The sequence below is a fragment of the Hibiscus syriacus genome, unplaced genomic scaffold (genome assembly GCF_006381635.1).
Source record: "Hibiscus syriacus cultivar Baekdansim isolate YM2019G1 unplaced genomic scaffold, ASM638163v2 tig00110885_pilon, whole genome shotgun sequence".
Taxonomy (NCBI): domain Eukaryota; kingdom Viridiplantae; phylum Streptophyta; class Magnoliopsida; order Malvales; family Malvaceae; genus Hibiscus; species Hibiscus syriacus.
This window is the reverse complement of record NW_024062897.1, coordinates 190,851-202,928: the sequence shown is the minus strand read 5'-3', so window position 1 is coordinate 202,928 and position 12,078 is coordinate 190,851. Positions and strand designations below refer to the sequence as shown.

General features: G+C 38.1%; 1 protein-coding gene and 1 pseudogene across 1 annotated transcript; both read left to right on the top strand.

Moving 5' to 3' along the window:
- Positions 1-463: 463 nt before the first annotated feature.
- On the top strand, positions 464-2,985 carry LOC120144247 (calcium-dependent protein kinase 34-like). The gene is made up of 8 exons (XM_039158355.1): positions 464-1,148; positions 1,241-1,384; positions 1,614-1,766; positions 1,876-1,991; positions 2,075-2,242; positions 2,323-2,450; positions 2,543-2,642; positions 2,744-2,985. Exons 1-8 carry the CDS (start codon positions 464-466, stop codon positions 2,837-2,839), a joined length of 1,590 nt encoding a protein of 529 aa, XP_039014286.1. The 3' UTR covers positions 2,840-2,985.
- A 2,377-nt stretch (positions 2,986-5,362) lies between these two features.
- LOC120144233 lies at positions 5,363-11,604 on the top strand (annotated as a pseudogene).
- The last annotated feature ends 474 nt before the right edge of the window (positions 11,605-12,078 follow it).

Below are 12,078 nucleotides of genomic sequence, written 5' to 3'. Positions count from 1 at the left end.
AATGTTATAATTGAATAAATTAAAAGCTCAATTATATAAACGATACACTGCCTAAAGTTTAATGGTATCCACTGTAATTTAACCTTTTTATTTTAAAAATCCAAACTTTTTTTTAATAATAATTTTATAGTGTTATTAGCAAAGAACAGAGTGGAACACTTAATACCAGAGCAATATTTTTTCCCTTAGATTTTCAGCCGTAGGAAAAAAAACGGTATTACCAGAATATAGAGGAGGCACGACAAATGCTCCCAACTGTTGTCTTAAAAAAACACACCTCAATGACTGGTTTCCACACAACTTTGACAGTTTTAATCCTAAAATCCCTCACCATCAATTCCTTCACCAAATCCCAATTCTTCCATCATTATACGTTGTCTCAATTTCTTCGTAGCCAAGACTTTTAATTTTCTCCTTTCTGGTTAAGGCCACCCTCACTTGACCCCATCTCCCCCTTACAACAATGGGGAATTGTTGCTCTCGTAGCAGTCCCGCCGATGACGGCAACGGAAAGGGACACTCAGCGGTGGATAATGGAAACAACAATCCCGGCAGCAGTTCTCGAGCTGAGAATTCGAGGCATTCGGCCTTCTCCGTGGGTGGAGGGGACTCCTCCAAGCATTCCAAGTGTTCTGGAACCGGACCCGTGTTAGGCCGACCTATGGAAGACATCAAGGCCACCTACAACATTGGGAAAGAATTGGGTAGGGGACAGTTTGGGGTCACACATTTGTGCACTCACAAGCAAACCGGCGAACAGTTCGCTTGCAAGACCATTGCCAAGAGGAAACTTGCTAACAAGGAGGACATGGAGGATGTTCGAAGGGAGGTGCAGATCATGCACCATTTGACGGGCCAGGCCAACATCGTGGAGCTCAAGGGTGCTTACGAGGATAAACATTCGGTTCATCTTGTGATGGAGTTATGCGCCGGTGGCGAATTGTTTGATCGGATCATCGCTAAAGGCCATTACACCGAGCGTGCAGCTGCTTCTTTGCTGAGAACAATAGTTCAAATCGTGCATACATGTCATTCCATGGGCGTCATTCATAGGGATCTCAAGCCTGAGAATTTCTTGTTGTTGAACAAAGACGAAAATTCCCCCTTGAAGGCTACGGATTTCGGTCTATCAGTCTTTTACAAGCCAGGTTGAGATAATTTCCTCGGTTTACTAGGACTTGTTCGTATTTAATTCGATTCTTCCTTGTACATTTAATGATTAATTCTGTTTTTGGAACAGGTGAAGAATTTAAAGATATTGTTGGCAGTGCATATTATATTGCACCTGAAGTCCTAAAGAGGAGATATGGACCAGAAGCTGATATATGGAGCATTGGAGTTATGTTGTACATTCTTCTCTCTGGTGTTCCTCCTTTTTGGGCAGGTAACTTCTTCCATTGTCATTCCTCAACCTTTTCAACAGTGTCGGGAATTTTTGGTCGGACACAAAATCGACATTAAATCAACCCTCCAAGCTTCCGTCTCTCTTCTACCTTGATCACCAAGAAATCTTCTTTACTAAGATTTATTATTAAGAACATGTACTTCATTAATAACTTATTTCTCAAGTCACCACACCGGAACCCAAACTAAGATCATATTTTCCCTGATAGAATCCGAAAACGGGATATTCACTGCAATTTTACGTGGCCAAGTCGATTTCACGAGTGCTCCATGGCCTAAAATCTCAGCTCCAGCAAAAGACCTTATTAAGAAGATGTTAACTTTGGATCCCAAGCAGAGGTTAACAGCAGTTCAGGTTCTAAGTAAGTATATATATATATATGTCTAAGCTCAATGTTCTGTTTCTTAAAATTCAGCTATGGAGGCCGTGTTATATGCATGATTCTGATTATATTGTATGTCCATCAACAGAAAATCCATGGATCAAGGTGGACGGTGAAGCACCCAATACACCTCTCGACAACGCGGTGCTGAACAGGCTCAAACAGTTCAAAGCAATGAACCAGTTCAAGAAAGTTGCTTTAAGGGTATTAACAATTTAATGAAAGGTCTAAATGTTATACTACTTGAAGGAATTAGTCTCTGACTCGGTTTTCGACGAAATTGTTAGGTCATTGCGGGTTGTTTATCGGAGGAAGAAATCATGGGATTGAAGGAGATGTTTAAAGGCATGGACACTGACAATAGTGGGACAATTACACTTGAAGAATTGAGGCAAGGTCTAGCTAAGCAAGGAACAAAACTCTCTGAATACGAAGTTAAACAACTAATGGAAGCTGTAAGTCATTTCCAAGGACCAATTCCCATCATTTTTCAGTGTCAATAAGATAAACATTTGTTATTTTCTTCGAAAAATAGGCCGATGCAGATGGAAACGGAACCATAGACTATGACGAGTTCATCACGGCCACAATGCATATGAACCGAATGGATCGAGAAGAACATCTCTACCATGCCTTCCAACACTTTGACAAAGACAACAGCGGGTAACAATAGTGATAATATTGCAGCTAATTTCATCTTCTGCAATTCTCATTTGCTCAAGTACTTTATGTACATATATGGTTACCTTTTTCAGATTCATCACGACTGAAGAACTAGAGCAAGCTCTACGTGAATATGGCATGCATGATGGCAGAGACCTAAAGGAGATCCTTACTGATGTAGATACTGACAACGTAAGCAAATTATATATATATACACGCACACATAAACATATACACGTTTCGTTTTCAAACCAAATTCATTTCCATTTGTTTGAAAAAAAATCAATTTACAGGATGGAAGGATCGACTACGATGAGTTTGTTGCAATGATGAGGAAAGGAAACCCCGAATCGAACCCGAAGAAGAGGCGTAACGACGTATTCATCTGATTTTTGGAGGTGATCGAAGGAACTGGATCAAAACTGAGAAGGAAGGCATTGTGAATATTTCCTTGATTAGCAGCAGACGGAGAAGAGATGATGATAAGGAATTCTTGAGATCAAGGGCAATGCAGAATTTGTACATTACAAGCTAACAAAAGATATGACAACACTTGGAGATGAATATTGTTTAGTTACCTTTTTCTCCTTCTCTTTTGTATTAACATTGTAACCTTCTTACTAATAGTTGGGAGATTCAATACAATTCATCATGTCCCGAATTATGCGTTGCAATGTTATTTTATTTTTTTGGTTGGTTAGTATTTAATATTCCTTTTTTTCTATTGCAGTATATCATTTTTTATCTGTGATTACAGTAAATTCCTTTTACACAACAAATGGAACTCTAAGGAATAGGATACTTTGATCAACCCTAAATGGAAAACTTGTTGAAGAAATTGTAAATCAACATTTGGAAGTAAACAAGAAAAACAGTCTCGCATACATCAATAGACAAATTTTAAGAAGCAGCTGCTATTGTTGTAAAATTTGTTTACAGTTCTGTTGACGTCTTCAGCGGTGGCGGACGGCGCAGTTATTGTAAAATAGTGATCGCGCCACTGCTATGCAACCGCTACTTCACCAATGGCACCTTCATCCGATGAGACGTTTTGTGGCCGCCGAGTGCCTGACCATATCCGAACATCTTGCCACAAATCTCACACTGGTGCACACTTTTCACGGCCGTCCCTGGTCTGGGGTTCTTCATATGCTGGCAAAACAATTTCATAGTTGGGAAACGCTCTTTGCAGGAGAAACAAGCGAAGGTATCGTCGTCTTCGTCTTCGCAGTAAAAGCAAATGAAACGTCTTCTGAAGAGTGTTTCATGGCAGCTTTCAAGTATGGCTGATTACTATGAACGCAATAAGGATCCATACGCAAAGAAGAAAGGAGGATGATGAACAACGAACAACAGATGACTCTATCAGAACACGATGGATTCAAAGACGGAAGGGTTTGATTTCTAAAAGACTATATATATACATACATACATACATATATGAGAAATCTTAAGTACGATAGGATTCAATCCTGAGAAGGATACTCGTAACTCACAAGTTAAATGTCGGTCTGAGTATATATGTGAGGGTTTTTAATTTTGTCATTTTTTTAATTTAATAAATATTCAATATAATAATAATTTATTTATTTAATAATGATAATTAAATTTCATTATTTAATAATGATAATTAAATTTCATTAATAAAATGATGGAGTGAATTAGAATTACAATGCACTTAATTATAGAGAGAAAATTGAGACAATAATCATCAAAATACTCATATAAAAACAAAAATATTAAACATAAATATAAGAAGAAAAATGAAATCTTCATAAAAATTCTGTCTCTGTCGATGAGATGTTTTACGAAGTGATAAAGGAGTGGTGAGCGAATCAAAATATCTGGCAGACTGCTTCGTTACAAATTCTGATTATATTGGCAAATAACCTTTTACCAAAGAGAGGATATTACTATACGTGACAAATCAATCAAAAAATAAATGTCGTGATAGTTTTTTTACAAGTACTAAAACGAGCAAATGTATGCGAAAAACGTATCAAAAGCCACAAAGATCGTGCTACAAGAACAAAGAAAAACGTGTTACAATGACATATATTCTTATTCAAAATTTAAAAAAAACTCAAATAAATAAATAAGTGAAATAGTACAAAAAAAAAAGAAAACTAATAATCATCGATAGTCAATAACCAACGTTAAAATTAATTTCACCGTCCATTAAACAAAAATCAAAGAGAAAGAGTGAGACGGTACAAATATATTAAGAGAAAACTAAGTTAAAAGGAAAAAAATATTATTTATTATCTTTCTTTCATGATAAATTAATTTATAAGAACTTATATATACTAATTAAAATTAGAGTAGAAATCGTTAATTTAAACAACGCCCGTACTAGCAAAAAGCTATACAGTATATTGATAGGTTTGGTTTTCAATTTTATGTATATTTTTTTCATTTTGGCCTTAATTTTTTAAAAGAAAATAAATATAATTCTTGATCTTAATCGATTTTCATTTTCAATTTTTTTAAAAGAATAATTTAATATTTTTTAACACAAATATTTATTAAAATATTTATTTTTTAATATTATTGACATAGTATCTCACATGACAATCATAATATATTTAAAATAAATAGTATTATATAAACATAAATTATGTTGTGGACAGATCGGAAAAAAATCTGCTGAGATAAAAATGGGTTATACTTGGGAGACCTAGCACGTTACAAAGGTTAATATGGAGATGAAGACTCTAAATCACGAAAGCAACACTGCTTCAAGTTACTATTTGAAGGTAGGCACAAAGTATCCAGTTTACCATTTTTCTTATCAAATTGATGATACACGTAATATACTTGATGTTTGAATTCCGGCCCTCTAAAGAGAATAACATTGAGGGTCATGTCTGAATTGATGGGACATGTAGTTGAGAGATTTTTGCAGCTAAAGGATGTTTCAACAAGCTACACCTCACCGGCTATTCTGGCTGGCTTGCTGCCCAGATGTTGCAGCAGCTGACATTGATGTGGATGAGAATAAAGCCCGTTTCAAGAGAATTTTAGCTGCTGGGAGGGCTCTAGCTAATGTCATTAGGATTGATCAGAAAACTGTGTTTTTTTATTCAAAATTCAAGAAATTTGTTATTGGTGTTGAGCCTAGTGAAGATGTCACATTCAGGTCTTCTACCCCAAATGGTAGACGATTAATACTGGCAATATGCTGCCAATTCCACAACTTGGAATGATTGGTGAAGAAGACGATGATGAAGTGATTGTTTTCCAGCCATCTGTGAATGAGAAGAGAATCGAGGTGGTTGAACCAAATCGGCCTCCATCCGAGATTTCGAAACTCGTTCAAAGTAGTTCTTCTGTAGGTGACCTCAAATTCTATAGCAGTGCCATGTTTGCTCCTCTTGATAATCATTGCCATCATGATTCTTTTGATGCTACTCCACAACTGCCCTTATCTGTTGGTAGCATTCTCCCTCAGCAGTTGCAGCCTGTTCAGATGCAGGCATCTAGGTGGTCACTGAAGGATGCTACTTCACTGTCTAATCCGAAATTGATGCTACAGTATCATCTAGAGTTATTGCTGATGTTTTGCATTCTTAGACTACCTCACCTTCACAAGTTGGGATGCAGTAGAATCCGGTTAATGGTGTTGTTCGGCATCTTGGCCCCCCACCATGGTTAACCCTGTTTGTCAAAAGCCATCGAGTGAATCTGTTTCTGCCTCAGCTTTGGTAACCCCCAGTGATCGATGGTTATAGTTGGTCGGATGGATATCGGTTGGCATCTGTTGGGAAATAAACCAATAACGAGTAATTTCCCTATAACCAGATTAGTGAGAATGCGAAATAAAAGCGGAAAAATAATACCCGAAAAATTGATAACAAAGTTCAGCCAATTGTGCCTACGTCTCCGGACTGCTGCAGATCTTTTACTAAGAGAGAAAATTTACAGGTGTTTACAAAACACTCACTACTCACAAAAAAACTCTCTAGTATTGGGAGAAAGAAATGATTTGGGATGATTTTGAAGCTAAATGAGTTAGGGTATTTATAGTTGAAGCTTAGGGACTAATCTTATAAATACCCTAAAAATTGTAATAACTAAAGTTGCAATATTCCCATTTTTATTTCAACAATAGTTGCACCACTTTCGGTGCAGCACACCCTTTTTGAATTTGTTTGTTCATTAGGCGGTGCCTCCTTGACTTTACAATCTGCCACTTGAAGACTGATTTTAATATGTCTTCACACCTCGATCGATGCAACAGCATTTCTGGTCTTGTTACTCTAGCATGCCAACTAAAGCTGAACACAACTTCAGTTTGTTCGTGGTCACTGTCTTTGTCAACATGTCTGCCGGATTTTGAGCTCCACTAATCTTTTCAAGTTTCAAAATCCCATCTTCCAGAAGAGACCGAATAAAATGATACCGTAATTATATGTGTTTCGTCCTGTAATGAAAAGACGGATTCTTTGCTAGATGGATATCACTTTGACTGTCGCAATACAAGACATTGTTTTCTTGTTTCTTGCATAACTCTTCCAAGAAACTTTGGAGCAAAACCATCTCCTTGCTGGCTTCCGTAACAGCGACATATTCTGCTTCAGTTGTGGAGAGAGCAACTATCTTCTGTAGTTGAGAAACCCAAATCACTGTAGTACCTCCCAGAGTATAGACATACCCTGTAGTGCTCCTTCTGATGTCAACGTTTTCGGCTAAGTCAGCATCCACATAGCCTGTTAGTATCGTATCTCCACCTTTGAAACAAAGTGATTTGTTTGTAGTACCCCGCAGATATCTGAGGATCCATTTGACTGTTTCTCAGTGTACCTTGCCCAGATTATTCATGTACCTGCTAACAGCTCCCACTGCATGAGCAATATCTGGTCTAGTACAAACTATGGCATACATTAGACTTCCAATTGCTGAGGCATACGGCACCTTCACCATGTGTGCATGTTCTTCCTCCGTCTTTGGTGACTGTTCTTTGGAGAGTCTAAAATGAACACCTAAAGGTGTACTTACTGGTTTAGCATTTTGCATGTTGAACCTGGAGAGTACTTTGTTAATGTACTCAGCCTGTGATAACATCAAAGTCCCCGACTTTGTGTCTCTCTTGATCCTCATCCCTAGAATCTGCTTTGCAGCACCCAGATCTTTCATTGCAAACTGCTTCGACAATTTTTGATTCAAGTTTATAATCTCTTGCATGTCTGAACTTGCAACAAGCGTGTCATCAATATACAACAATAACATAATGAAGTTGTTGTCGAACTTCTTGATGTAGCAACAATGATATGCTTGGCATCTGGTAAAACCACTACTATCGAACTTCTTGTACCACTGTCTATGAGCTTGTTTTAAACCATACAAGCTTTTCTTCAACCTGCATACCAGGTTTTTCTTGCCTGCCTCTATGAAGCCTTCTGGCTGCCTCATATAGATTTCTTCCTCCAAATCACCATGAAGGAAAGCTGTCTTCACATCTAACTGCTCAAGATGTAAATTTTCTGCAGCTACAATTTTCAACACCAGTCTGATTGTAGACAGTTTTACATCTAGAGAGAAAATTTCATTGTAGTCAATAACTTCCTTTTGCTGAAAACCTTTGACAACCAATCTTGCTTTGTAGCGTTTGCTCCCATCATGCTCTTCTTTGATCCTATAAATCCACTTGTTGTGGAGCGCTTTCTTGCCTGGTGGTAATTCAGCTAATTCCCATGTCTGATTTGATATAAGCGAGTCCATCTCATTTTTTATGGAAGACTCTCACTTGACTGAATCCTCCACTTGCATTGCTTCATCATAGCACTCTGGTTCACCATTGTCAGTCAGCAACAAGTAGTGCAAAGAAAGAGAATACCGTTGGGTTGATTTAGGAATTTTGGAAGAGCGTCTCAGTTCTGGTGTGCTTGGTTCTTCTTGAACTGCTTCAGGATTGATCTGAACATCATTTTTAGAAATCTCCTCGAACTCAGCAAATTCTTTTGTTTCAGCTTCGGTATTGGAGCTACTTGATTCTACAGTTGACCTGTCTTTGTACATCACATTCTCATTGAAATTGACATCTCTACTTTTGATGATCTTTCGATTTTTGTAGTCCCAAAATCGGTAACCGAACTCATCACCACCATAACCAACAAAGACGCATTTGTTGGACTTGGCATCAAGTTTACTTCTTTCAGCAGAATCTATGTGTACATAAGAAATACAACCAAACACTCTTAAGTGTGAAAGGTTTATTTATTTCTTGCTCCAAACTTCCTTTGGTATTATGTCATCCAAAGGAACTGAGGGCACACGGTTGATCAGGTAAGCTGCAGTGTTGATAGCTTCAGCCCATAGAAATTTGGGTAATCCGGCATGTATCCTCATGCTTCTGGCACGTTCATTTAGAGTTTTGTTCATGCGCTTACTACGCCATTTTGTTGTGGTGTCATGGGAACTGTTGTCTCCATATTGATCCCATTGTTTGCGCATAGATCTCTGAATCTCCTATTTCTGTACTCTCCTCCATTGTCAGACCTCAACCGCTTGAATTTCAGACCAGTCTCATTTTCCACCATGGCCTTCCATTTTCTGAAGGTATCAAGGACTTTTAATTTCTTCTTCAGAAAATAAGCCCACACCTTCCTTGTAGAATCATCGATGAAGGTGACATAATATAATGAGCCTACAAGAGATGGAACTGGAGATGGTCCCCATACATCAGTATGAACCAACTCTAACTTTCCAGCCTTGGGTGTCTTACCAATCTTTGCAAAGCTGACTTTCTTTTGTTTGCCAAAGATGCAATCATCGCATAGTCCGACATCTACATTCTTTAGATTCGACAGCTTCCCTTTTTACAAAAGTGTCTTCATCCCTTTCTCGCTCATATGACCAAGCCTTTGGTGCCATAGGTTTGATTTTCCATCAGCATCTGCTGCAGCAATGATATTCTTTAAGTTTGAGGTTATATAGAGAGTACCAGTCTTCTTACCACGAGCAATGACGAGTGCTCCTTTGGTAATTTTCCATTCACAGCCTGAGAAGGTTGTACTATATCATTCTCCATCAAGCTGTCCAATAGAAATCAAATTTCTTTTTGAGGCCTGGAATATGTCTCACACCTTTCAACTTCTAGGTGGTCTGGTTTGGCAACTTTAGTCGGATGTCTCCTTTTCTGACAATCTTCAAGGTTTCATCATCAGCTAGCTGAACCTTCCCAAAATCACCACTGACATAGTTCTCCATGATTTCTTAGCATAGGGTGGAGTGGAAAGATCCCTCTGAATCCAAGATTCATGATTCAATCGGACGGTTGACGCTTAGAATCATGGCATCACATGTCTCCTCTGTCACGTTGACAGATTCATGTGTGCCGGTATTTTTCTTCAGTGCTCGACAATCTCTTTTAAAGTGACCCTTATTGTCGTAGTTATAACAGGTAAAATCTTTCTTTCCCGTTCTGGATTTGGATCTACCACGATTTGAATTTCTTTCTGAAATTCTCCCTCTAGACTCCGTGTGAAAAGCTGAGGAGGTTGATGCTTCACCCGATTCTCTCCGTCGAATTTATTCACTCAATATCAGATCCCGAACATCGTCGAATTTTAATTTGTTGTTTCCTGACGAGTTGCTGATTGTTGTAACAGTAGTATTCCAACTCTCTGGTAGAGATGAGAAGAGAATTAAAGCTCGAACTTCATCATCGAATTCAATTTCCACTGAACTCAACTGGGTTGTGATTGTGTTGAGTTCATTTAGGTGTTGAGCCACTGATGCCAATTCTGCCATCCGCAAATTGAATAATCGTCTCATCAAGTGCACTTTGTTTGAGGTCGGTGGCTTCTCATACATACTGGAGAAAGCCGTCATAAGACCCACTGTGGTCTTTTCCTTTGCTATGTTGAAAGTAACATTGCGGGATAACGTCAGTCGGATAACTCCGAGTGTTTGTCTGTCGAGAAGAGCTCAGTCTTCATTCTTCATGCCCTCTGGTTGCTTTCCTGAGAGAGGTTAATGTAGATTTTTCTGGTACAAAAAATCTTCAATCTGCATCTTCCAAAAGCCAAAGTCCGCACCATCGAACTTTCTAATTTTCACATTCCCTTCATCTGCAGCCATCGCTCCCACTCAAATCTGGCTTCGTTTGGATCGTTTCTGACAATTCTTGCGAACCACCGTGTATTAAAACACCTCTGTCGACAAATTCGTATCGTCGACAATTTTTTTACCATTCACATGAACAGTAACCTCACAAAAAAATGACAAAATTTACAACCAAAAGCTCTGATTACCAGTTGTTGGGAAATAAACCGAGAACGAGTAATTTCCCTATAACCAGATTAGTGAGAATGCGAAATGAAAGCGGAAAATAATACCCGAAAAATTGATAACGGAGTTCAACCAATTGTGCCTACGTCTCCGGACTGCTGCAGATCTTTTACTAAGAAAAAAAATTTATAAATATTTACAAAACACTCACTACTCACAATAAAACTCTCTAGTATTGGGAGAAAGAAATGATTTGGGATGATTTTGAAACTAAATGAGTTAGGATATTTATAGTTAAAGCTTAGGGACTAATCTTATAAATACCTTAAAATTAGAATGACTAAAGTTGCAATATTCTCATTTTCATTTTAACAATAACTGCATCACTTTCGGTGCAGCACACCCTTTTTGAATTTGTTTGTGCATTAGGCGGTGCCCCTTGACTTTACAGCATCGCCATGTAAAGGCTCTGAACTTGATAGTTCTGTCAATTATGCATATTCCCTATATGCCAATAACAGCAGCAATTGCTTGACTACGGAAATAAGCTTTCCTTTCCCTGGAAAACAGGTGCCACCAGTGCAGTTCCGAATGGAAAAGCAGAAATGCTGGCAGGATTACAATAATCTTGAGCATAAAAAAATCCAACATAAACAGAAACTGCAGCAACGTCAATTCGTGAATGGAAATCAGCAGTTTACCAAACTGCCTGTGCAGCTTCAAGAACAATCAGTCCGGACTGGTCATTACTTTGTGTAGATCGATATGTTCAAGTATACATGGTAGCTTTGTTTTATTGCTCCTTTCCTGCTTCTTGATTTCGAGTTGATCATTATTGTTGTTTAAGTTATTTTCAAATAGCTCCTTCATCAACTTTTGTTTCTGTTCTTTAAGCTTTGGGGAATGATTCTTATTTCTTACACTTTTGTTTGATTTTTGTAAGCGCATAGTGATTCTATTTGTCAGATCAATTTCAATTACTTCCACCATCTCTTTTCGTGTTCGTGCATAAGCACTTAGTGATTTTGTCCTACATCATTTCGTGTTTGTGCATAAGCATTTTGTACTCCATACCAGACAAAATGCTTTCACAGGTCTGGTTCTGTTAGTTCGAACCTGGTGGGCATGTTAATGCCTGTTCCATCATGCAAAGCATATTTCTCTGTTGACTTCAATACAATCGGCTCTTACAGTTATTTGTGCAGATTTCATATGAATATGCTCCAATACAATCGGATAAACTTGGTTTACTATCCTATTTTCTAATGGTTCGAAGTCAGCGATCTCATATGAATATGCTCCAATGCTCGGCCAGTTCTATGCGGATAAGGCTTCAGAACTCGATGAAATGTCTACTGGGTATGTATTGTCTGCATATGAATCATTTGGATGATGG

What these genes read in the sequence shown, in the direction of transcription:
- LOC120144247 (XM_039158355.1), top strand. Translation starts at nt 464, where the DNA reads ATGGGGAATTGTTGCTCTCGTAGCAGTCCCGCCGATGACGGCAACGGA. An exon ending in AACAGCAGTTCAGGTTCTAA is followed by an intron (nt 1,767 to 1,875) that starts GTAAGTATATAT and finishes GTCCATCAACAG; the next exon opens with AAAATCCATGGATCAAGGTG. An exon ending in TTTGACAAAGACAACAGCGG is followed by an intron (nt 2,451 to 2,542) that starts GTAACAATAGTG and finishes TACCTTTTTCAG; the next exon opens with ATTCATCACGACTGAAGAAC.